The sequence below is a fragment of the Erythrolamprus reginae genome, chromosome 4 (assembly GCF_031021105.1).
Source record: "Erythrolamprus reginae isolate rEryReg1 chromosome 4, rEryReg1.hap1, whole genome shotgun sequence".
NCBI lineage: Eukaryota > Metazoa > Chordata > Lepidosauria > Squamata > Dipsadidae > Erythrolamprus > Erythrolamprus reginae.
Window position 1 is genome coordinate 136500002 of NC_091953.1, and position 26432 is coordinate 136526433.

The 26432-nt window shown below is 43.8% G+C and overlaps 1 protein-coding gene across 2 annotated transcripts in view; it reads left to right on the top strand.

The window, feature by feature from the left end:
• The first annotated feature begins 1603 nt into the window (after positions 1 to 1603).
• The window catches only part of DGKH (diacylglycerol kinase eta), a 113647-nt gene continuing 88818 nt past the window's right edge, over positions 1604 to 26432 (top strand). For both annotated transcript variants that reach the window (XM_070751385.1, XM_070751386.1), the window contains exon 1: positions 1604 to 1879. In XM_070751385.1, the coding sequence (XP_070607486.1) occupies positions 1694 to 1879 (186 nt within the window). In that variant the 5' untranslated portion in view covers positions 1604 to 1693. The remainder of the gene's footprint in view (positions 1880 to 26432) is intronic.

The window sequence follows — 26432 nt, forward strand, 5'->3', positions numbered from 1 at the left end:
ATGCAGGGCTTTATAGGTCATACCCAACACTTTGAATTGTGTCCAGAAACAGATTGGTAGCCAGTGCAGTCCGCGGAGTGGTGGTGAGATGTGGGCATTTCTTGGAAGGCCCAAGACTGCTCACGTGGATGCATTTTGGGCCAGTTGAAGTTTCCGAACACTCTTCAAAGGTAGCCCCATGAGAGAGCATTGCAGTAGTCAAACCTCGAGGTGATGAGGGCACGAGTGACCGTGAGCGAAGACTCCCTGTCCAAGTAGGGCCCCAACTGGTGCACCAGGCGAACCTGTGCAAACACCCTCCTTGCCACAGCTGAAATATGTTGTTTCAATGTCAACTGTGGATCGAGGAGGATGCCCAAGTTGCAGACCCTCTCTGAGGGGGTCAATAAGTCCGTGATGGATGGACAGGTGGATGTGTCCTTGGGAGGCAGGACCCACAGCCACGCCGTCTTGTCTGGATTGAATCTGAGCCTGTTGGCACCCATCCAGACCCTAACAGCCTCCAGGCATCGGCACATCACTTCCACTGCTTCGCTGAGTGGACAACTCAGGCAATTAAAGCCCCAGAGGCTAAAACATAAGAAAAAGAACGGTTGAGGGATTTGGATTTAGCTAGTCTAGAGAAAAGAAGGGCTAGTGGGAGATATGAGAGCAGTCTTCCAATATTTAAGAGGCTGCCACAAAGAAGAGAATGTCAATTTTCCAAAACACCTGAAGGCAAGGCGAGAAACAACAGATGGAAACTAAACAAGGAAAGAAGCAACCTGGAGTTAAGGAGAAACTTCCCAACAATGAGGACAATTAACCGGTGGAACTGCTTGCCACCAGACGTTGTGGGTACTCCATCCATCACTTAGAGGTTTAGGATAGCCACTTATCCGAAAACGGTTGAGGGACTACCACTCCAGACTGTCCAATTTCTTTTTTTAAAAAACCTTGAGAGGGGGGTTGGACCAGATGACCTCCGAAGCCCCTTCCGGCTCTATTCGGATTGATTGAAGACAGCCCCCATGCCACATGTTCAATGTGGGGTGGGGACCCTCGCTTTCTTGCTCCCCCTCTCCAAATTCAGCGAGCTCCGCGCGCGCGCGCGCTCCTATCTTCTTGGAAACGCGCCCTCCTTTGCGCACCGTCCCCCCCCCTGAGCCTTCCTGGGGGGGGGGCGCTACCCAACCAGGTCCCTCTCCCCCTCCCTCAATTGCACCCCTCCTGACCCCTCTTTCCTTGCAAAGCCAGCCCACTCCTTTCCTCCCCAAGCCCGCCGCTTGCTGCTCGCCTCCCGCGCGTCCTGGAGCTTTTGCGCGGCTTCCCGGAGAAGGGAGAGGCGGCGACGGCTGCAGGAAGCCGGGCAGAAGGCGGTCGCTGGAACCCCAGGCGGGGCCGGGCTGCTCCTCCTCGGCTTTGATCCCCGCCACCGCCTCCATCTCCGCCCAGGGAAGAGCTAAGAGGAGGAAGGAGGAGGGGAAAAAGAGAGAGGGAGGAAGGAAGAGAGAAAGAGGAGGAGGAGGAGAAAAAAAGAGGAGGAGGAGAAAAAAGAGGAGGAGGAGAAAGAGAGGGAGGAGGAGGAGGAGAAAAAGAGGAGGAGGAGGCAGAAGCAGGGAGCGGCTGTTGCGCCCTTCGGACTCCCCGCCGCCCTCGCGCGCTCAGTTGCCCGGGCTGGGTTCTCCTGCGCTCGGGCCGGACGGAGAGAAAGATGGCCGGGGCCGAGGCGGGGTCGAACGCAGCCGGGCTCCGGGAACAGCCGCCGGGGGACCCCGGGGGGCTCCCAGCCCCTACTCCGGCCGGCCAGGGCGAAGAGTCGTCGGACAGCGAAGGCGAACCCGAAGGACCGCAGAAACTCATCCGCAAAGTCTCCACCTCGGGGCAGATCCGGAGCAAGGTGGGCGCGCGGCCCGGGATTGGAGGGGAGGGGGCTGGGGAGGGGAGGTGTCCCCGGGACCCCCGACAGAAGGATGGAGAGATTGGGGGACCCCGGGACTGGCTGCGCTCCTTGCCTCGGAGGGAAGAAGGGAACCGAGCGCAGCGTGGCGTGGCCACCTCTCCAAACTTGCCCTCCCGGGGCCGGGTTGGGCCGGCGTCCGGGAGACGAGAGACAGCGGTGGGGGCTGGGGGTGGAGGGTCCCGGGCTGTGCCCTGCCTCCGTTTCCTCCCCCCACCTCCGGAGCTTTGGCTCGCCTGGCTGGAGCTGGAGAAAGCCCCAGGGCGCGCTCCGGACGCGCTGCGCTGCGCTACGATCAGAAGAGAGTTGGAAAGGGAAGTTGGAGAGGATTTCTAGTCTGTCCCCCGCTCAAGCGAGAGACCCCTTCCGTTGCAGACGAATAGGTCCTTCTTAAAAGGCTCCGGTGGATGGAGCAGCCCAGCTTCTTTAGGCAAAATATTCAGAACAACAGAGTTGGAAGGGACCTTGGAGGTCTTCTAGTCTGTCCCCCTGCTCAAACAGGAGACTCTGAATGGTTTTTCTTAAAAGGCTCCAGTAGATGGAGCAGCCCAGCTTCTGAAGGCAAGCTAACTCAGAATAAGAAGAGTTGGGACCTTGGAGGTCTTCTAGTCTGACCCTCACTCAAGTGGGGATGGAGCAGCCCAATTTCTGAAGGCAAGATATCCAGAATAACAAGAGGAGGTCAAGCGGGAAACCCAGAAAGGTCCTTCTTAAAAGGCTCTGATGGATGGAGCAGCCCAGCTTCTGAAGGCCGAAGAGTTGGAAGGGACCTTGGAGGTCTTCTAGTCTGACCCCTCGCTCAAGTGGGAGAACTTGAACGGTTCTTCTTAAAAGGCTCCAGTGCATGGAGCAGCCTAACTTCTGAAGGCGAGCTAATTCGCAATAACAAGAGTTGGAAGAGACCTTGGAGGTCTTCTAGTCTGATCCCCTGCTCAAACAGGAGACTAGGAACCGGACGAAAGGTTCTTCTTAAAAGGCTCTGGTGATGGAGCAGCCCAACTTCTGAAGGCGAGCTAATTCAGAATAACAATAGAAAAGGGACCTTGGAGGTCTTATAGTCCAACCCCCTCCAGGGCTGTCCAGTCTCTTAAAACCATCCAGTGACGGACCGCCCCAACTTCTGAAGGCAAACTAATTCAGAATAAGGAGAGTTGGAAGGGACCGTGGAGGTCTTCTAGTTCACCCCCCCTGCTCAAACAAGAGACCCCACCCTCCTTGCCTTTCGTAAGCTCCTTAAAACCCACCTCTGTCATCAGGCATGGGGGAATTGAGACTTTCCCTCCCCCCTAGGCTTATAAAATTTATGCATCGTATGTTAGTTTGTATGATTGGTTTCTAAATTGGGGTTTTAAATTAACTTAAATATTAGATTTGTTTACATTGTATTATTGCTGCTGTTAGCCGCCCCGAGTCTGCGGAGAGGGGCGGCATACAAATCTGATGAATAAATAAATAAATAAATAAATTTCCAACCAGTGAACTCCCCAGTCTATTCTTAAAAACCTCCAATGATGGGAGTATCTGCGATTTCTTGTGGCAAGCCGTTCCACTGGCTAATTGTCCTCACTGTTAGGAAGGGGTTGCCGCAAAGAAGAAGGAGTTGAAGTATTCTCCAAAGCACCTGAGGGTAGGACAAGAAGCAATGGGTGGAAACTAAACAAGGAGAGAAGCAATTTGGAACTGAGGAGACATTTCCTGACAGTCAGAAAGGTTGATCAGTGGAACAGCTTGCCTCCAGAAGTTGTGAATGCCCCAAAAATGTAAGTTTTAAAGACAATGTTGGATAACCATTTGTCTGAAGTAGTGTAGGCTTTCCTGCCTAAGCAGCGGGTTGGACGAGCAGACCTCCAAGTTCATCCAGTTCCTAGTCTCCTGTTTGAGCAGGGGGTCAGACTAGAAGACCACCAAGGTCCCTTCCAACTCTTGTTATTTGGAATATTTTGCCTTCAGAATTTGGGCTGCTGCATCCACTGGAGCCTTTTAAGAAGGACTGCTCCAGGTCTCCTGTTTAGCAGGGGGTCACACTAGAAGACCTCCCAGGACCCTCCCAACTCTCTTGTTATGATTATGATTAAGTTTCTCCTGAATTCCAGGTTGTTTCTCTCCTTGTTTAGTTTCCATCCGTTGCTTCTTTGTCCTGCCTTCAGGATTATTATTTGGGAGAATACTTTGACCCCCTCTTATTTGTGGCAATCCCTCAAATATTTGTCCCCCAGAATCCTTCATAGAAACATAGAAACCTAGAAGATTGACGGCAGAAAAAGACCTCCTGGTCCATCTAGTCTACCCTTATACTATTTCCTGTATTTTATCTTAGGATGGATCTATGTTTATCCCAGGCATGTTTGAATTCAGCGACTGTGGATTTACCAGCCGCGTCTGCTGGAAGTTTGTTCCCAGGATCTACTACTCTTTCAGTAAAATAATATTTTCTAACATTGCTTTTGATCTTTCCCCCAACTAACTTCAGATTGTGTCCCCTTGTTCTTGGGTTCACTTTCCTAGTAAAAACACTTCCCTCCTGAACCTTATTTAACCCTTGAACGTATTTAAATGTTTCGATCATGTCCCCCCTTTCCCTTCTGTCCTCCAGACTATACAGATGGAGTTCATGAAGTCTTTCCTGGTCAGTTTTAGGCTCAAGATCTTCCACCCTTTTTGTAGCCCGGCTTTGGATCCGTTCAATTTGATCCATATTTTTTTGTAAACATCTTTACATTTTACGTTTATGTAACACTGAAAAAGAAATTTCTATGCATAAATTATGTAAATTACTCAAGACCCATCTATACCGCCAGGCATGGGGGAGTTGAGACACCTTTCCCCCAGGTTTTTTTATATTTATGTTTGAATATGTATGTGTTGTTTATTTTTTAAATATTATAGGGTTTTTATGTGCTTTTAATGTTAGATTTGTTTTCGCTAGAATATTGTTTTATTGTTGTTGTGAGCCGCCCCGAGTCTTCGGAGAGGGGCGGCATACAAATCTAATAAATTAAAAATTAAAATATATATATACAGTGTTCCCTCGATTTTCGCGGGTTCGAACTTCGCGAATAGCCTATACCACGGTTTTTCAAAAAATATTAATTAAAAAATATTTCATGGTTTTTTCCCTATACCACGTTTTTTCCCATCCGATGATGTCATATGTCATTGCCAAACTAATAATTTTTGCAAATAAATAACAAAAAAATAATAATTATTGTTAATAAATAATTATGTTTATAAATATCAGGATCACTAAGGATCATTACTACTGGTGAGTACCAGTAATAATGGTGAGTAAATGGTTGTTAAGGGAATGGGAAATGGTAATTTAGGGGTTTAAAGTGTTAAAGGAAGGCTTGTGATACTTTCCATAACCAAAAATGGTGTATTTACTTCCGCATCTCTACTTCGCGGAAATTTGACTTTCGCGGGCGGTCTTGGAACGCATCCCCCGCGGAAATCGAGGGAACACTGTATATACATGTCGGTCTATCAAATTCTTAATCTATCATAATAATTTTCATTGGTGTTATTATTTACAATTACTATTTATTTCTTCTTGTTTGTTTCTTCTTTTTGATTTCTAGCTAGTTATAGATTTTTTTTCCAAACGGTAAAAAACTCTCATGACTATTCTGTAGTTCATCGGTCAGCCTTGTCATTTCAGCGCAGTCCATCTGTTTATCAATTATCGTGTTCTCTGTTGCGGGATTTCCTTCCATCCAAGTCTGTGCAAATGATAGTATGGCAGCCATTAAAACATGTATGAGATAGAATAGAATAGGATAGGATAGGATAGAATAGAATAGAATAGAATAGAAAAGAAATTATGGAATGGAATGGAATAGAATAGAAATTATGGAATGGAATGGAATGGAATAGAATTCTTTCTTGGCCAAGTGTGATTGGACACACAAGGAATTTGCCTTTGGTGCAGATGCTCTCAGTGGACATAAAAGAAAAAGAGACATTTGTCAAGAATCATGAGCTACAACACTTAATGACAGTCATAGGGGACAAATAAGCAATCAGGAAACAATCAATATTAATAAAAATCTTAAGGATACAAGCAACACGTTACAGTCATACAGTCATAAGTGAGAGGAGGTGAGTGATTGGAATGATGAGAAAAAACTAGTAGTAATAGAAGTGCAGATTTAGTAGAAAGTCTGACAGTGTGGAGGGAATTATTTGTTTAGCAGAGGGATGGCATTCGGGGAAAACCTGGTTCTTGTGTCTAGTTGTCTTGGTGTGCAGTGCTCTGTAGCGACGTTTTGAGGGTAGGAGTTGAAACAGTTTGTGTCCAGGATGCGAGGGGTCAGTAAATATTTTCCCTGGCCTCTTTTTGACTCATGCAGTATACTAGTCCTCAATGGAAGGCAGGTTGGCAGCAATTGTTTTTCCTGCAGTTTTGATTCTCCTCTGAAGTCTGTGTCGGTCTTGTTGGGTTGCAGAACCAAACCAGACAGTTGTAATGATTTGCTTTGGTGTGTTGCCTCTTGTTGTTTGGCTATTGTTCAGGCTGCTCGGATGTTGGCCAGGCCCTTTCCCACAGTCACTCTTTTCAGGGCGGTTTGTAACTTACGGATGGTTCTTAAAGGAATCGTGGTAACTCGAGGAATGCCTCCTCTCTCTCTCTCTCTGGAACTGCAAAACTGTTGATAGGTTTCGTGCTTTCGTCGAGTTTTTCAAGGGGGTGTATGTTCTGGGACGGACACGGTGGGCTTCACTTAACTTTGTAGCCGTTTGTCTGCATTTTCCTCTCGGCTTTGCCTGTCGCGGGCTTGGCCATAATTAATCATCTCAGATTGGCCGCAATTCACAATCACAGAGGCTGCCTGAGACACAGAATGCTTGGCAGGAGAGGAAGAGGAAGGACGGAAGTCTACCAGGATCGAAGAGCTTCCGGGACAGTTTTGAACGAGTCTGCAACATAATCCCAGCAACTGGTTAGGTCCCACAGAGTCGGCCTTCTCCAGGTCCCGTCAACCAGACAAGGTTACTTGGTGGGACCTGGGGGAAGGGCCTTCTCTGTGGGGGCCCCAGCCCTCTGGAATCAGCTCCCCCTGGAGTTTCGTATTGCCCCCACCCTGCTCGCCTTTCGGGAGAGTCTAAAACTCATCTATGCCGCCAAACTTGGGGTCATTAGATTCTGCCCCCTGGTCAATGAATGTTTAATGAGTGTGTTTGAATGTTTGAATGGTTATCTGTGTACTAAATAGGTTTTTTGGCTTTTAAATGTAACTTTTTAAATGTAATAAGGGTTTTTAAATTGTTTTTTAAACATTGGATTTGTACACTGTATATTGTTTTTGTAAGCCACCGGAGAGGGTCGGTATATAAATCTAAATAATAATAATAATAATAATAATAATAATAATAATAATAATAATAATAATAATGCCGATGCTGTGGCACAGATGATCCACTGGAACTTGTGCCAGAACTACCACTTACCAGTGGCAAAGATCTGGTGGGATCATAAGCCCGAAAAAGTGGTCGAAAATGAGCAAGCAAAACTACTGTGGGACTTCCGACTTCAGACTGACCGAATTCTGAAGCATAACACACCAGACATCCTGATTGTGGAGAAAAAGAAAGTATGGATCATCGACATCGTAATCCCAGGGGACAGCAGAATTGAGGAGAAGCAGCTAGAGAAATTAGTGAAATACGAAGATCTAAAAATTAAGCTGCAACGACTCTGGCATAAGCCAGTGAAAGTGGTCCCAGTGGTCCTTGGCACACTGGGCGCAGTACTAAAGAATCTCAGTGGACATTTGAAAACCATCGGAATTGACAAAATCTCCATCTGTCAATTGCAAAAGGCCACTTTACTGGGATCGGCAAACATAATTCGCCGCTACATCACGCAGTCCTAGGTGCTTGGGAAGCGCCCGGCTGGTGATGAAATACGAAATCCAGTATAGTGATCTTGTTTGCTGTGTTGTATTGGTAATAATAATGATATAATGATAATAATGATGATGATAATAATAATAATAATAATAATAATAATAATAATAATAATAATAATAATAATAAACAACTGACATGGATTTGGATAAGACCAGTCTAGAGAAAAGGACTAAGGATGATATAATAGCAGTACTGTATTCCAGTATTTCAGGGGCTGCCACAAAGAGGAGGGGGTTGATTTATTTTCCAAAGCACCAGAAGACAAAATGAGAAACAATGGATAGAAACTAATGCATGAGAGAAGCAACCTGAAACTTCCTAACAGTGAGAACAGTTACCATATTTTCCCCAAGTATAAGACGCACCGTAGTTTTGGGGAAGGAAAATAAGGGGGGGAAATCTGCTTTCCAGGTATTCATCTGGCTAGCGTCTTTAGTCTGGTCAGTTTCAACACCAATAATGGGCTGTTGCCCCCATGGAGGGGGGACGGGGACTCAGAGGGGGTCGTAATTTATTGAATACTTAATAGTTTTTTTATTGTCCTTCCTTCTCTAGTACCTTAGCATGATCCTTAATTACTTTTAAATTAGGAAATAATTAAATAGTATGTTTTTACCCTTAAACGGTTGAATCATTGAATCATTATCTAGAACTGAACTTTTAAAGCAATTCAAGAAAGTCGAGCTACTTGCCTAATCTGTTATCCTACTGAACCTTGTGTGTTCAGTACAAAACTTTAAAACGTGTCTGTGCTCTCAACAATTTTTTCCCCACCCAAGGCTATATGTAGTAATCCAGCCAATGAGGAAGAAACAAAGCAATTTCCATTTTAAAAAAATGGCCAGATGCTTCAGCCATTGCAATCTGCGGCCAGGAACCAAGTCTGAGATAGAATGTAGAGCAGTGTTTCCCAACCTTGGCAACTTGAAGATATTTGGACTTCAATTCCCAGAATTCCCCAGCCAGCAAATGCTGGCAGGGGAATTCTGGGAGTTGAAGTCCAGATATCTTCAAGTTGCCAAGGCTGGGAAACACTGATGTAGAGAATGGGGTGGGGGGAAAAACAATCTACAAATTGACGAATTGTTGAGGCTAATTTATACCTAGCATTCTGGAGGCGGTGAAAATTGCTCCTCGCCAGCTTTGTAATTCTAAACATTACAAAGCTGTAATTATTATTATTATTATTTTTTAAAAAATGACAGTCTGGATATGTTTTTGCCACCGGCGGTTAAGATCAGCACTTTTGCCTCCGTAATTTAGCCAAAGAAAACCAGTTTGGCTGTAAGTGGTTAAAGAAGAAAGCTAGTAACCAGGCGATTTGGAGTTCTAGTTTTGCCTTGGGCATGAAGCTAACTGGATGAGAATGGGTTGGTCACTCCCTTTTAGATTAAGAAGACAAGCACAAACTACTTCCCAAAATATTAAATTTCAGGGACAAGTCAAGGCACGCAGCAGGAATGAAATCCCACTCAAGGCACTAATAATAATAATAATAATAATAATAATAATAATAATAATAATAATAATAACAACAACAACAACAACAACAACAACAGCAGCAGCAGCAGCAGCAGTCCTCGGAGAGGGACGGCATACAAATCTAATAAATTATTATTATTATTATTATTATTATTATTATTATTATTATTATTATTATGTCAATGCAACACAGCAAATGGGATCACTATGCTGGATTTCGTATTTCATCACTAGACGGGCGCTTCCCAAGCACTGTGGACTGCGTGATGTAGAGGCAAATTATGTTTGCCGATCCCAGTAAAGCGGCCTTTTGCAATTGACAGGTGGAGATTTTGTCAATTCCGATGGTTTTCAAATGTCCGCTGAGATCTTTTGGTCCTGCGCCCAGTGTGCCAAGTACCACTGGGACCACTTTCACGGGCTTATGCCAGAGTCATTGCAGCTTGATTTTTAGATCTTCGTATTTCACTAATTTCTCTAGCTGCTTCTCCTCAATTCTGCTGCCTCCTGGGATTGCAATGTCGATGATCCATACTTTCTTTTTCTCCACAATCAGGATGTCTGGTGTGTTATGCTTCAGAATTCGGTCAGTCTGAAGTCGGAAGTCCCACAGTAGTTTTGCTTGCTCATTTTCGACCACTTTTTCGGGCTTATGATCCCACCAGTTCTTTGCCACTGGTAAATGGTAGTTCCGGCACAAGTTCCAGTGGATCATCTGTGCCACAGCATCATGTCTCTGCTTGTAGTCAGTCTGTGCGATCTTTTTGCAGCAGCTGACTATGTGATCGATTATTTCATCTGTTTCTTTACAGAGTCTGCACTTTGGATCGTCTGTTGATTTTTCAATTCTGGCTTTGACAGCATTTGTTCTAATGGCCTGTTCTTGTGCCACCAGTATTAGTCCTTCTGTCTCCTTTTTGAGTGTTCTTGTTATTATTATTATTATTATTATTATTATTATTAATTATTATTATTATTATTAATTAGATTTGTATGCCTCCTCTCTCCGAGGACTTGGAGCGGCTCACAACAAGGAAAACAATACAATGAATACAAATCCAATATTTAAAAACAATTTAAAAACCCTTATCAAAAACAATCATACAAACCAAACAAACCATGCATAAACCCCAAACCATCCTCTGCTACCATGTTGGGGATGGATTTTGAGGCAGGACTTCAGCAGGCAGGAACCATAGTGAAAACAAACTTTATTTTATAAACAGAAATAAGTTCATTGTGCCAGCTGCGCTTTATCAAGCAGCTTCTAACGAAAACATGGCTGCAAGCACACAAGAAGGTTAGATTAGAATGTGCTCGCTCACATAAGCAAGCGGATATATATATAGGAAACAGAGAAAGATAAGGATTGTGGGAGTGATGTAAGAGGGGGTGTGATCAGAGAAAATAAAGAAACACAGCAACACTTTAACTAAGGAAAGTCTCTGTTGGCTGGCAATCTCAGCGTGACATAAGGGGTGTGCTAATTTCCCCATGCCTGCCAACATAAGTGGGTTTTCAAAAGTTTACGAAAGGCAAGGAGAGTGGGGGCAGTCCTGATCTCCGGGGAGAGTTGACTCCAGAGGGCTGGGGCCGCCACAGAGAAGGCTCTTCCCCTGGGTCCTGCCAGACGGCATTGTTTAGTCGACGGGACCCGGAGAAGGCCGACTTATTTATTATATGTTAGTTACTGGGGCACTACTGGTGTCAAGAAAAAACAACCTGTAGTGATTGAGCACTCACAGCTTCTGGTGGCAAGCTGTTCCACTGGTTAATTGTCCTCACTGTTAGCAAGCTTCTCCTTAATTATTTGATTAATTTCCAACCATTGTTTCTTGTCCTGCCCTCTGGTGTTTTGTAGAATAATTTGATCCTCTCTTCTTTGTGGTAGCCCCTCAAACACTACTATCATGTCACCCCTAATTCTTCTTTTCTGCCGCAGCCGTTCTTCCTATGTTTTAAGTCTCCAGGTTTTTAATGAATCTTAGTTGCTCTTCACTGCACCTTTTCCAAAGTCAAAACCTCTTTTTTTTGTAGCATGGCCACCAACATTGTTTGCAGTACTCCAGGTTTTATAAAGCGGTAATAATAAAAGAGACTGCCTTTAAACTACGGTAAGTCTAGGCAACAAGACTTTACCGACACAATGAAATTATAAGTCAGGCCTGGACTTGCTAATCACAAAAAGCTTTTTTGTCAAGGTTCCAGGTAACATTTGAAATAAATTTGAGTCAAAAGTATTCCTCAAAGTTCCAATTTATTTCCGGAGCCATCCTGGCACTCACACTGGGAAAACTAAATCTCAGTTTCCCACCCAGTTGAAAGTTCACGTCTCTTGTCTCTCAACCCATCAATTTGTCACGTTGCCCATTCAGGTTGTGCCAGCGTGGCCAGTCTTCCTTCCACGTCCGCCCAGGTGGGTGGGTGTAGGATGTCCTTGAACCCCTCGAACAAATGCTTTGTGGCTGCATCTGTTTCCTCCTGGAAATCACCCCTCTCAAGTTCCCGTCAACATCAGGCGTTCTATAGATCAGTGTTTCCCAACCTTGGTAACTGGAAGATATCTGGACTTCAACTCCCAGAATTCCCCAGTCAGCATTCGCTGGCTGGGGAATTCTGATGGTTGAAGTCCAGATATCTTCAAGTTGCCAAGGTTGGCAAACACTGCTATAGTGGCAAGCCACTAATTTATCACTAACTTCTACACCGTCTTGACATAAATGATGAAGCGAGGGATTTGAATACAAAGCAGCAGAAGGAAGAAATAAAGATTTTAAAGAAGATAATAGATACCACCCAGCGGGGAGTTCGTTGGCCAGATTGGAATACTGTAGTTTATAAATACTGCTCTGTATGCCAATCATAAAACGAAAGCCATGAAGTTTAGCAAGAATCTGAAAGGGATCGCTTGAGATCAAGGAACGGGGAGATCAGCTGTTGTTTTCATGTCTGACAAGTTCTTATCGCAAACAGATTTTGTTGGCTGCTGTTAAGAAATAGAGCATTGGAGCCAAAGCCTGCTTCCGATGAATTAAACAATAACAGTAACGCAGATCATTTATTCCAGTAGCGTATGAAGTTCGGATAAAATAATCGGCACAGGCTTACATTCCTTGGAACAAAAGGTCTAGAGATTTGGTGCTCCCTTTCAATTTATTATTTTTTTCCTAGTGCCTTTTTTCCTTCCTTCCTTCCTTCCTTCCTTCCTTCCTTCCTTCCTTCCTCCCTCCTTTCTTTCTTTCTTTCTTTCTTTCTTTCTTTCCTTCCCCCTCCCTCCCTCTTTCTTTCTTTCTTTCCTTCCTTCCTCCCTTCCCCCTCCCTCCCTCTTTCTTTCTTTCCTCCCTTCCCCCTCCCTCCCTCTTTCTTTCTTTCCTTCCTTCATCCCTCCCTCCCACCCTCCCTCCCTCCCTCTTTCTTTCCTCCCTCCCCCCTCCCTCCCTCCTCCTTCTTCTTCTTTTTCTTTCTTTCTTTCTTTCTTTCTTTCTTTCTTTCTTTCATTTTTAATTTTTTATTGAGAATCTTAAAAAAACATATACAATATCAACAGACCAGACAACATTGTTTAGTCGACGGGACCCGGAGAAGGCCCACTCTGTGGCACCTAACTGGTCGCTGGGATTCGTGCGGCAGAAGGCGGTCCCAGAGATATTCTGGTCCGATGCCATGAAGGGCTTTATAGGTCATAACCAACACTTTAAATTGTGACCGGAAACTGATCGGCAACCAATGCAGACTGCGGAGTGTTGGTGTGACATGGGCATACCTAGGGAAACCCATGATTGCTCTCGCAGCTGCATTCTGCACGATCTGAAGTTTCTGAACACTCTTCAAAGGTAGCGCCATGTAGAGAGCGTTACAGTAGTCGAACCTCGAGGTGATGAGGGCATGAGTGACTGTGAGCAGTGACTCCCGGTCCAGATAGGGCCGCAACTGGCAAACGCCCCCCTCACCACAGCTGAAAGATGGTTCTCTAATGTAAGCTGTGGATCGAGGAGGACGCCCAAGTTGCGGACCCTCTTTGAGGGGGTCAATGATTCCCCCCCCCGGGTGATGGACGGACAGATGGAATTGTCCTTGGGAGGCAAAACCCACAGCCACTCCGTCTTATCAGGGTTGAGTTTGAGTCTGTTGACACCCATCCAGATCCTAACAGCCTCCAGGCACCGGCACATCACTTCCACTGCTTCGTTTACTGGACATGGGGTGGAGATGTACAACTGGGTATCATCAGCATACTGATGATACCTCACCCCATGCCCCTGGATGATCTCACCCAGCGGTGTCATGTACATATTAAATAGCAGGGGGGGGGGATTCTTACGCTTCTCTTTCATCGATGTGTGAAAGAATCTGTTTTTCTGAAATTTAAGAAGGGCAGTTTTGTAGGTCTGTAAACATCAGCCAGAGATGCTATAATTAGTTATTAATTATATTATTAGAGAAATATGAGTCATTTCCTCCCCTTCCTCAAGAAGCTCTTATCTTCCTGTAACAATTGTGTTACATTCAAGTTCTCTGCGGGATGCGTAGCCCGTATTTGGCCAGTAGATCTTGTAGAAAAAAATAGAAATATTGGTCAGTTTTGGGTGCCGATATGAGTCGGCATAATTTAACCTAAATGTTCTTTTTGTTCTGGGGTTTCCCCCCCCAATTTCTTTAGTTTGTTTCCCATGAGGAGCCATTTTTTTATAGCTAATTCCAAAATTAGTAAATGCTAACATTACATTCTTAATCCAGTTATAACTTTCTTAGATCAAATAAGGGGCGTACATAAGTGCACCGGTGTGCCTTTCGTCCCCTGTCCAATTGTCTTTCTTTCTCTCGCTTTTCATATATATTTTCTTCCTTTCATATATCCTCTCCTATAAGTTCACTTTTACCCTTATATGTATTACTACATGTCTATTTTTCTTCCTATGTATTTATGTATTGGACAAATGAATAAATAAATAAATAAAATAAAATAGCTTGTTGTTATTTGTTTCAAATTCTTATTATTACTTTTAGAAACTTAGAAGATTTACGGCAGAAAAAGACCTCATACTCCATCTAGTCTGCCCTTATATTATTTCTTGTGTTTTATCTTAGGATGGATATATGTTTATCTCAGGCATGTTTAAATTCAGTTACTGTGGATTTACCAAACACATCTGCTGGAAGTTTGAAAATAATAATATTTTCTCATGTTGTTTCGGATCTTTCCCCCAACTAACCTCAGATTGTGCCCCTTTGTTCTTGTGTTCATTTTTCTATATATCTTCTTTTGTTCAGAGACTTTTCAAACTTATAATTCCAAAAAGGAATGTTCTATTATTACTATAAAAATTCAATTTTTAAAAAGGGAATCTGATTTCCTCTGTTGCCTTGTCAGAAGGTCACAAAACAGAATCGCTTGACCCCCAGATTCCATAAATATGAGTTGGTTGAATTTTTAAAAATGTCACAAAATTCATAATCCAAAGTGACCACCAAAGAAAGACCAACAATCCACGAGAATGCAACTGTTTCGCTTAGCAACAAAAAGTTGTCATCATAAACCGAGGACTACCTGTAGTTCTATGGGGAAGATAGAATAAAAGGGTGAATTTAACATTGATTTTAAGTTGTCCTCACTAGGTTTTTCAGGATTCTCTCCATGTTCTTAGCTAGAATATCTGAGATTGACCAATGAACCCCTGTGAAAAAAAAAGAGGAAACGACAGGGTCGAATTGACAAAAACAATAAAGGTTGAAGTTTCTCTGGAATTTCCACCTAAGCCAGGATTTCCCCGCTTGTTGAAACCCTTTGTGGCTTATTGGACAGTTTGCTTTTGGAAAGAGAGAGGTTTTTCCCAGAGTTACGTAGTTCCGCTTGAGTTTTTTTTGGTGGTGGAGATTTTCAACACAAGGAAATGGACAACATTTTTCCTGACTCTTCCAAATTCTCAGGAATGCTTGAAACTCTACAGATGGAATTTAGCAGTCCGTGACATCAATGTAATATTTTTTCTTAGAGAGCTTGAAGGCTGAATGTATAGAGGAACTGCAGTGGAAGAACTAACTTCCTTCCTTCCCTTCCCTCCCCTCCCTCAATTCTTCCTTCCTTTCTCTCTCTCCTCTCTTCCCTCCTCTCTTCTTTTTCTCTCTCCTTCTTTCCCTCCCTTCTTCTCTCCCTCCCTTCTTCATTCCCTCCCTCCCTCCATTCTTCTTTTCTTTCTCCCTCCATCCCTCTCCTTCATTCATTCATTTCTTCCTCTGTCCTCCCTCCCTCCATTCTTCCTTTCTTTCACTCCTTCTCTCCCTCTTTTCCTCCTCCGTCCTTTCCTCCCTCCCTCCCTCTCCATCTCTTTTCCTCCCTTCCTCTCTCCTCCCTTCTTTCCTCCCTCCTCCCTTCCTTCCTCCTTTCCTCCCTCTCCCTTCCTCCTTTCCTCCCTCTCTCCCCCTCCTTTCTTCCTTCCTCCTTTCCTCCATCCATCCCCTCCCCCCTTTCCTCCCTCTCTCCTTCCCTCCCTCCTTCTTCCTACTTTCTTTCCCTTCCTTCACTCAAAGCTTGTCCTGCATAATTTCTGCCACACATTCTTGGGAAGCTGAGGGCGCTAGTGGTGGTGGGGAGCTCCCTTGAAGAACAAAGAAGGTTTAGAAGGATCTGCAACTGTAATGAGGTCAAGGTTGGTTTGATGGGGAAGAAAGAATCCGAAGAGACAATTCCCTGAACAGAGATAGATAGCTTTCCTGGCTTTGCTGGGTGGGCTGACTTAGCACTTAGGATCCCGAAGTAAATAGATGTTTGTGTAGATGTGTGGCTACACACAGGATGCCTGTCTTCGTCTCTTTGCAATAAACAATTTTTGTGTGTGGCTAGGACGAGTAAAAGATGCAGCTGCTTTAAAGAGCATCCAACACGGATGCTGCAAATTTCCTTTTTGCTTCCAAAAGAGAAGTTCTGTCCAGAAATGGACTGGTGGTAGGGAAAGCGAGTAGGATGCTTGGCTGCATAGCTAGAGGTATAACAAGCAGGAAGAGGGAGATTGTGATCCCACTGTATAGAGCGCTGGTGGTGAGACCCCATTTGGAAAAATACTGTGTCCAGTTCTGGAGACCTCACCTACAAAAAGAGATGGATAAAACTGAACGGGTCCAAAGACAGGCTACAAAAATGGTGGAAGGTCTTAAGCATAAAATGTATCAGGAAAGACTTCATGGACTCAATCTGTATAGTCTGGAGGACAGCAGGGAAAGTGGGGACATGATCGAAACATTTAAATATGTTCAAGGGTTAAATAAGGTTCAGGAGGGAAGTGTTTTCAATAGGAAAGTGAAAACAAGATTAAGGGGGCACAATCTGAAGTTAATTGGGGGAAAGATCAGAAGCAACGTGAGAAAATCTTATTTGACTGAAAGAGTCGTAGATGCTTGGAACAAACTTCCAGCAGACGCGGTTGTTCAATCCACAGTCACTGAATTTAAGCATGCCTGGGATAAACATATATCCATCCTAAGATAAAATACAGGAAATAGTACAAGGGCAGACTAGATGGACCAGGAAGTCTTTTTCTGCCGTCAATCTTCTATGTTTCTATGAAACGTCCAGTAGCTGGAAGTATCCTCAGATGACCTTGTGTAGCAAAACAACAGGGAAACAACAAAGGTGTTTAAACAACCCAAATCTCACACATCTCCCCCATCCCAGGAGGATCTGGTGTTCTTATATGACACTATAGAACATAACACTCTTGGGTGGTTTTGCAATGTGATATTTTGAACACTTTTGGTCATCATGTAATTTGAACTGGTCACTGGGACCAGATGTTTAGTCTTCTGAACTTTTGGATTCTTCTTGGAGCCCATGTTCGGGGAATCTGGGCTCAAAATCAATGAGTTGGACGAGGGGATAGATGGGGAACTCATCAACTTTGCAGATGACACCAAAGTAGCAGGAATAGCCAACACTCCAGAAGATAGGCTGAAGATACAGAAGGATTTTGACAGACTTGAACAATGGGTGGTATCTAACAAAATTATACCACTCTACTACCAATCTACTACGCCCTGGTCCGACCACACCTGGAGTACTGTATTCAGTTCTGGTCACCACACTTCAAAAGAGACATTGAAACTCTGGAGAAGGTGCAGAAAAGAGCAACCAAGATGATTAAGGGATTGGAAACCAAGACTTAGGAAGAGAGACTGAGGGAACTGGGCATGGATAGCCTAGAGAAAAGGAGGGCCAGAGCGGACATGATAGCAGTCTACAAGTATACGAGGGGATGTCACAGAGAGGAGGGGATCACTTTATTCTTCAGGGCACCAGAGGGCCGGACGAGGAACAACGGCTGGAAGCTGACCAAGGAGAGATTCAACATGGAGATAAGGAGGAACTTCCTGACGGTCAGAGCGATCAACCAATGGAACAACCTACCAGCGGACGTTGTGAACTCCAACACTCTGGATATTTTAAATAGAAGATTGAACTGCCACTTGACTGATGTACTATAGGGTTCCTGCTTGGGCAGGGGGTTGAACTTGATGGCCTTCATGGTCCCTTGCAACTCTAACAATAAATAAATAAAAAATAAATTCAATGGTGAAAAGAGTCAGGTTCTACATTTAGACAAGAAAAACAAAACACACAGATACAGTATATGTGGTACTTTGCTCAACAGTAGTAACTGTGAGAGGGATCTTGGAGTCTTAGGGGACAACCATTGAAATAGGAGCCAGCCATGTGCAGCAGCTGCCAAAAAAGCCAACACAGCTCTAGGCTGCATCAACAGAGGGAGAGAATCAAGATCATGTGAAATGTTAATACCACTTTACAAGATGGAATACGGCATTTAGTTTTGGTCACCACGATGTAAAAGGGATCTTGACAAAAAGTGCAGAGAAGATCAACCAAGAGGATTAGGGGACTGAAGGCTAAAACATACGTAGAACAGTTGCAGCCAGAACTGCGCATGTCCAGTTTAATGAAAAGAAGGGCCAGGAGAGACATCTTCCAATATCTCAGGGGCTGCCTCCAAAAAAAGAAGGAGTCAAACCTCCAAAGCACCTGGGGGTAGAACAAGAAGCAATGGATGGAAACTAAACAAGGAGAGAAGCAACTTGGAACTAAGGAGAAATTTCCCGACTATTAATCAGTGGAACAGAAGTTGCCTCCAGAAGTTGTGAATGCTCCAACATTGGAAGTTTTTAAGAAGATGTTCGATAACCATATGTCCGAAGTAGTGTAGGGTTTCCTGCCTAAGTAGGGGGTTGACTAGAAGACCTCCAAGGTCCCTTCCAACTCTGTTGTTGTTGTTGTTGTTGTTGTTGTTGTTGTTGTTAGAAACATAGAAGATAATAACAGAGTTGGAAGGGACCTTCTTGTTGTTGTTGTTGTTGTTGTTGTTATTATTATTATTATTATTATTATTATTATTATTATTATTATTATTGTTATTTCTTCTCCCTAGCAGAGTGTGTGCTTTGGACTATTCTGTAAGTTGTATTTATGTGGTACCTACTTATCGGTTGATTGGTGTGTGTTGGGGGCTAGTTATAGGCTGTTGTTTCCTCCTGTTGTCAATCCCTTGGCTCCTGAGTACCCGATAAACTGGTAGTAAATCAGCCCTCCCGTTGACTGACAAGAGCCCCATTTCCTAGGCTTCAATTATTTCACTGGCTGTTTTTGTACCTGCTCGGCCAACAATCGTAGTGGCTGAGAATTTGAATGTGTGTCCTTGTTCATTGCAATGTGAAGCTACCAAATGAGTTCTGGTCCCCTTGTCTGACTGTTCAGTTGTATTCTTGCCACCTGGTGTTTAGTTCCTCCCTACCAGTCCTACATAATCACAGCTGCAATCCATGCAGATGTCCATGATTCTTGACAAATGTGTCTTTTTCTTTTATGTACACTGAGAGCATCTACACCAGAGACAAATTCTTTGTGTGTCTAATCACACTTGCCCAATAAAGATTTCTATTCTATTCTATTCTATTCTATTCCATTCCCTGTCCTATTCTATTCTAAATTTTATTCTATTCTATATTCAATATTCTATATTCTGTATTCTGTATTCTGTATTCTGTATTCTGTATTCTGTATTCTGTATTCTGTATTCTATATTCTACTCTATTCTATTCCACTCTACTCTTCTCTACCCTACCCTACATTATTATTATTATTATTATTATTATTATTATTATTATTATTATTATTTATTAGATTTGTATGCCGCCCCTTTCTGTAGACTCGGGGCGGCTCACAACACAATAAAACAGTTCATGACAAATCTAATAATTTACAATTTAAAATATTAAAAAAACCCATTATTTAAGCAAACATACATACAAGCATACCATACATAAATTGAATTGAATAGGTCCGGGGGAGATGTCTCAGTTCTCCCATGCCTGACGACAAAGGTGGGTTTTAAGGAGTTTACGAAAGGCGAGGAGGGTAGGGGCAGTTCTAATCTCTGGGGGGAGCTGGTTCCAGAGAGTTGGGGCCGCCACAGAGAAGGCTCTTCCCCTGGGGCCCGCCAACCAACATTGTTTAGTTGACGGGACCCGGAGAAGGTGGGACCTAATTGGTTGCTGGGATTCGTGCGGCAGAAGGCGGTCTCGGAGATATTCTGGTCCGATGCCATGAAGGGCTTTAAAAGGTCATAACCAACACTTTGAATTGTGACTGGAAATTGATCGGCAACCAATACAGATCCATGAAAGGTCTTTGTCCACTGTATCTGCCATCTTTGTCCTCTTTGGTCCCTACTGTTTGACTCTGGTTTTATACTCTTTAGTCTATACTGTCCAAATAATTTTGATGTCCTAGGAAGTTGTTCCTCTTTTCTTTTTGCTTTTAAGGTGATCAGATCTCCATGTTTGGTTCCTAAATCTGTTGTGTCCAGTTCAGGCACTGAAGCAGAGAAGAGAGAAGGACAGCTTGGCTTCGTTGGCCTGAATTAATGTAATTCATTAATTACAGGCCATCACTTTCACCTGCGAGCAACCTCTTTTGGCGTGAATGTGTGGAAGCAAGAAGAACCAGTAATTGCAGCTATGCAAGCGTGCAGATAAATAGAAGCCAGAGACTTGGTTGGCACTCAGATTCAGGAAAATTCACACACACCTAATACAAAGTTACTCATCAGGCTTTGAGGCCTAAGGCAGGACTTGAACTCATAGTCTCCTGGAAACGTCTGGAGAGAGCAGCATCTTCCAACCACAGCCTTCCTCTATATTTCCAGAGAATTTCCAGAGAATTCATCTGTGCCTCAAATTCACTCCGTTTTGCAATTCAGCTTTGTAATCTTCTTTCCAAGCCTTTCCCCCCTAAAATAATGAGTTTCTAGAGGTTTTTTGGGGGACCAGGTAATAATAACAACAGCAGCAGTAACAACAACAACAGAGTTGGAAGGGACCTTGGAGGTCTTCTAGTCCAACCCCTTGCTTAGGTAGGAATCCCTACAACACTTCAGACAGATGGTTATCCAACATCTGCTTAAAAACATCCAATGTTGGGGCATTCACAACTTCTGGGGGCAAGCTGTTCCACTGGTCAATTGTTCTAACTGTCAGGAACCTTCTCCTTAGTTCTAAGTTGCTTCTCTCCTTGTTTAGTTTCCACCCATTGCTTCTTGTTCTACCCTCAGGTGCTTTGGAGAATAGCCTTACTCCCTCTTCTTTGTGGCAACCCCTGAGATATTGGTATACATTTTTGTATTGTTTTTTCCCGTCATACACTTTAATACAATGCCAAATATCTTCTAATTCCAGTGCAATAAAATGCAGTACAGTATTTTGTTAGTAACTCTTGTATAATCCCAGAAAAAAAATTGTAATACAAAATTATTAATTTCTCTATAAATCCTTCATCCCTTATTGCAAACAATAAAATAAAAGTCTAATCTTGTCCTCCAGCAATCACAACCATCCTATATTACCTCTCTTCATTAATGTTCCCTCAAATATGTACTGACAAATAAACAATATTTCTAATATTCTAATGAGAAACATAGAAACATAGAAGATTGACGGCAGAAAAAGGCCTCCTGGTCCATCTAGTCTGCCCTTATACTATTTCTTGTATTTTATCTTAGCATGGATCTATGTTTATCCCAGGCATGTTTAAATTCAGTGACTGTGGATTTAACAACCACGTCTGCTGGACGTTTGTTCCAAGCATCTACTACTCTTTCAGTCAAATAATATTTTCTCCTGTTGCTTTGGATCTTTCCCCCAACTAACTTCAGATTGTGTCCCCTTATTCTTGTGTTCACTTTCCTATTAAAAACACTTCCCTCCTGAACCTTATTTAACCCTTTGACATATTTAAATGTTTCGATCATGTCCCCCCTTTTCCTTCTGTCCTCCAGACTCTACAGATTGAGTTCATGAAGTCTTTCCTGATACGTTTTAGGCTTAAGACCTTCCACCATTCTTGTAGCCCATCTTTGGACCCATTCAATTTTATCCATATCTTTTTGTAATTAACTGGTAGGCTGTAGTGCCTCCTATTTCTCTTTTACTTAAATCTAGAATCCCCTCTACAGTCTATCAAAACACAAACATTGAAAATATTCGCTGATGGCTTTTGACATTCTCCTGTTTATCTTGGTTTCTGCAAATGTCAGGACAGATTGGTTGCCATCTGGATACGACAGACAGATGCCGGAGGAATGTGAACGGATTTGGAACCTGCCCAGGGCTCTGAAATAGAGTCAGAGAGAGTGGTCAGTGAACTGCATTGAGCTTCGGATCCTGAAATGCTTACCGACAGATTTGGTAGTGAGTGGAGTAAGGCAGTGTAGAATAGGGGAGAATGGAATAGAGTAGCATATAGTAGAATAAGGGAGAACAGAGGAGAGGAGAGGAGCGTAGAATAGAATAGAGTAGAGCATAGTAGAATAGGGGAGGATAGAATAGAGTAGCATAAAGTAGAATAAGGAAGAATAGAGGAGAGAAGAGGAGCGAAGAGGAGTGTAGAATAGAGTAGAGTACAGTAGGGGAGAATAGAATAGAGTAGCATATAGTAGAGTGGAATAGGGGAGAATAGGATAGAGGAGCGTAGAATAGAATAGAGTAGAGAAGAGTAGAACTGGGGAGGATAGAATAGAGTAGCATATAGTAGAATAAGGGAGAATAGAGTAGAGGAGCGTAGAATAGAATAGAGTAGAGCATAGTAGAATGGGGAGGATAGAATAGTGTAGCATAGAGTAGAATAATGCAGAATAGAGGAGAGTAGAGGAGCATAGAGGAGTGTAGAATAGAGTAGAGTAGGGGAGAAAAGAATAGAGTAGCATAGAGTAGAATAGGGGAGAATAGGATAGAGTAGAGGAGCGTAGAATAGAATAGACTAGAGCATAGTAGAATAGGGGAGGATAGAATAGAGTAGCATAGAGTAGAATAAGGAAGAATAGAGTAGAGAAGAGGAGTGTAGAGGAGTGTAGAATAGAGTAGGGGAGAATAGAATAGAGTAGCATAGAATAGAATAGGGGAGAATAGAATAGAGTAGAGAAGAGTAGAACAGGGGAGGATAGAATAGAGTAGAATAGAGGAGAGGAGAGGACCATAGAATAGAGTAGAGTAGAGGAGAATAGAATAGGGGAGAATAGGATAGAGTAGCATAGAGTAGAATAGGGGAGGATAGGATAGAGTAGAGTAACGCAGAATAGAGTATAGTAGAGTGCGGAGAATAGAATAGAGTAGTGTAGAGTAAATGGGGAGAATAGAATACAATACAGTAGAATAGGAGAATAGAGTAAAATAGTGGAGAATAGGATAGAATAGATTAACAGAATGGAATAGAATAGGGTAGAGTAAATGGAGAGAATAGAATACAGTAGAGTAGAATAAGGGAGACGAGAGGAGAGGAGAGTTGGGCAGGGTAGCAAACTAGACATGAGACACAGAAGATTCAGAATAACAGAATAACAACTGTAAGGGGCTTTGGAGGTCTTCTAGTCAAACCTCCTGGTGATTTTTTTATTAAAAAAATCTCTTGAGATGACGTGTGTGTGTGTGTGTGTTTTTGTGAGAGAGAGAGAGAGAAATGGTTGTGTACAGAGAGGGCAAGTCTTTGTTTCAGAAAAGATGGAGGAGGCAGGAAGATCTCGTGAAGGTTCAGGAGGCCTTGTGCCTTGCTGGTGGCCAAGGACAGGAAACTCCGTGTGGTTTCCTGAAGGATGGACAACGCAACCCATTGGCCTTGAGAAAGACCAAAAAAGGATCGGAAAGAGAAGTGGAGCAGAAGTCAAGGGTTGAAGACAAGCCTGGTGGGTTGAGTTTGATATCTGGAGAACCTACAGTTTCACAACTGGAACTGGAAAAGGTGCAATAAAGGGCAACAAGAAGGATCCAGGAAATGGAGCCCCTCCCTTATGAAACCTGGTTGCAACACCTCGGTCTCTTCAGCCTTGAAAGACGGTGTTGAAGAGGGGACTTCCTGAGAAGTTTGATGCTCAAGGTCTTCCACACCATTTATGTAGCCCATCTTTGGACCCGTTCAATTTGATCCATCTCTTTTTGTAGGTGAGGTCTCCAGAACTGGACACAGTATTCCAAATGGGGTCTCACCAGCGCTCTATATAAGGGGATCACAATCTCCCTCTTCCTGCTTGTGATACCTCTAGTTATGCAGCCAAGCATCCTACTCGCTTTCCCTACCGCCTGACCCATTTTGAGACTGTCATAAATCACGACCCCTAAATCCTTCTCTTGTGATGTTTTTGCTAACACGGAACTGCCAATACAATACTCAATACAGTGTTCCCTCAATTTTCACGGGGGATGCGTTCCGAGACCGCCCGCGAAAGTCGAATTTCCGCGAAGTAGAGATGCGGAAGTAAATACACCATTTTTGGCTTTAAACCCCTAAATTACCATTTCCCATTCCCTTAACAACCATTTACTCCCCATTATTACTGGTACTCACCATTGAATAAGACACTTAGTGATCCTGATATTTATAAACATAATTATTTATTAACAATAATTATTTTTTTTGCGATAACAACGCTGATTGGCCGAGATTTCAAACAATCAGCACTGCAGATGAAAGTTTGGTGCTATAGAAAAGTATTTTTTAATTAATGTTTTTTTAAAAAAACATGGTATAGGCTATTCGCGAAGTTCGAACCCGCAAAAACCGAGGGAACACTGTACTACTTTTTCAAATCTGTTACTTATTTTCAGCATTCCGCTATTATAGTTGTCCCCTTCATTCCGATTTCTCTCTGCTCCTGGGCAACACTACCGCCATCCTCATTTGTGATCTAGAATGCGTGAAGGGACATGCCCCATTTTCTATGGAAATATAATTATAGCTTTGTGCCTTGAGGCGTAGATTTTGAACAGGGGGGAGGAACCGGAAGGCAGGGAAAAAAGCAGGTAAGAGAGAGGAGCACCTACGATAATGCACCTAAATTTTTTTATTTTATTTTTTTAAAATCCAGAGTTCTGGGCTTTGCTTTTTTTGCAACAAACAAATTCCCTTCCAAAAAGGCTTAACCTTTTTTCCCCCAACCTTTTAATAAAATGATTTGTAAATCTGGTGCCAGACTGCTACTGGGACTTGGCTATCATAAACTAACACAATTTTCTTTTCCTACGTAATTCAAGAAGAAGAAGAAGAAGAAGGCGTACTATTTGAAAAGCCTGGAAAAGAGAGGCTCCAATCTGGCTTTGGACATCAAAATGCAATTCTCTTCCCCTCTCCCTCCCTCCATTCTCTCCTTCACTCTCTTTCTTTCTCTCTCTCTCTCTCCCTCTACCTCTCTCAATATCTCCCTCTCTCCTTCACTCCCTTCTTCACTCTTCCCCTCCCTCTCTTCCCCTCTCCCTCCCTCTCTCCTTCACTCTCTTTCTCTCTCTCTCTCCCTCTACCTCTCTCAATATCTCCCCCTCTCCCTCTCTCCTTCACTCCCTTCTTCACTCTTCCCCTCCCTCTCTTCCCCTCTCCCTCCCTCTCTCCTTCACTCTCTCTCTCCCTCTCCCTCTACCCCTCTCAATATCTCCCCCTCTCCCTCTCTCCTTCCCTCCCTTCTTCACTCTTCCCTCCCTCTCCCTCCCTCTCTCCTTTACTCTCTGTCCCTCTCCCCTCCATCTCTCCATCTCTCGCCCTCACCCTTTCTCTTTCAATCCCTCCCTCCCTCTATCTTCTCCTCTACCTCCTCTCTCTTCCCCTCTTGCTCTCTCTGTTCCCCTTTCTCCCCTTCCATCTCCCCCCTCCTCCTCCCTCCCTCCCTCTCCCTCCTTCTCTTTCCCTCTCCCCTCTCTCTTCCCCTCTTTCCTCCCCTCCCTGTCTTACCCTCTCTATCATTCCCTCTCTCCTCCTCTCCCTCTCTTCTTCACTCACTCCCTTGCTCCTTCCCCCTCCCTCTCCCCTCCCCACTCTCTTCTTCTGTTGTTCTCTATGTCTACCCTCTCTCCCCACTCCCTCCCTCCCTCCTTCTCTTCCCCTCTCCCTTCTCTCTTCCTCTCCCTCTCTCCTTCCCTCCCTGTTTCCCCCTCTCCATCTTTCCCTCTCTCCTGCTCTCCCTCTCTCTTCTCCTTCACTCCTCCCTCCCTCTCTCCCTTCTTCTCTTTCCCTTCTCTCTTCCTCTCTCTCTCCTTCCCTCCCTGTTTTCCCCTCTCCATCTTTCCCTCTCTCCTGCTCTCCCTCTCTCCTCTCCTTCACTCCCTCTCTCCTTCATTCTATCTCCCGCTCTCTCTTCCCCTATCGTTCTCTCTGTCCACCCTCTCTCCTCCCTCTTCCCCTCCCTCTGTCCCTCCCTCTCTCTCTCCCCCTCCCTCTTTCTCGCTGTCTTTCCCTCCTCCCCCCCTCCAAATGTAGACCTTAAATCTAAATTGTATTTTCTTGGGCTCTGATCTTAGTTGCATAGCAGCGGCTACCATGCCAGGGAAGAAAAAAACCCCAGCTGCTTTAAGAGTAGTGATGGGCGAACCCAACAGCTTTCGGGTTCGGCAAGTTCAGCCAAATTTTACGCAAAATTTGGCCGAACCCAAACCGAACCTGAACTCAAACACGAACGAGGAATCACTCCCATGAAGAGATTCCGGGGGCGGAGCTTTGACGTCACTGGAAGGTTGCTAAGGACACCAAGGTGATCACTTCCTGGATTCCATGGAATCCAGGAAGTGA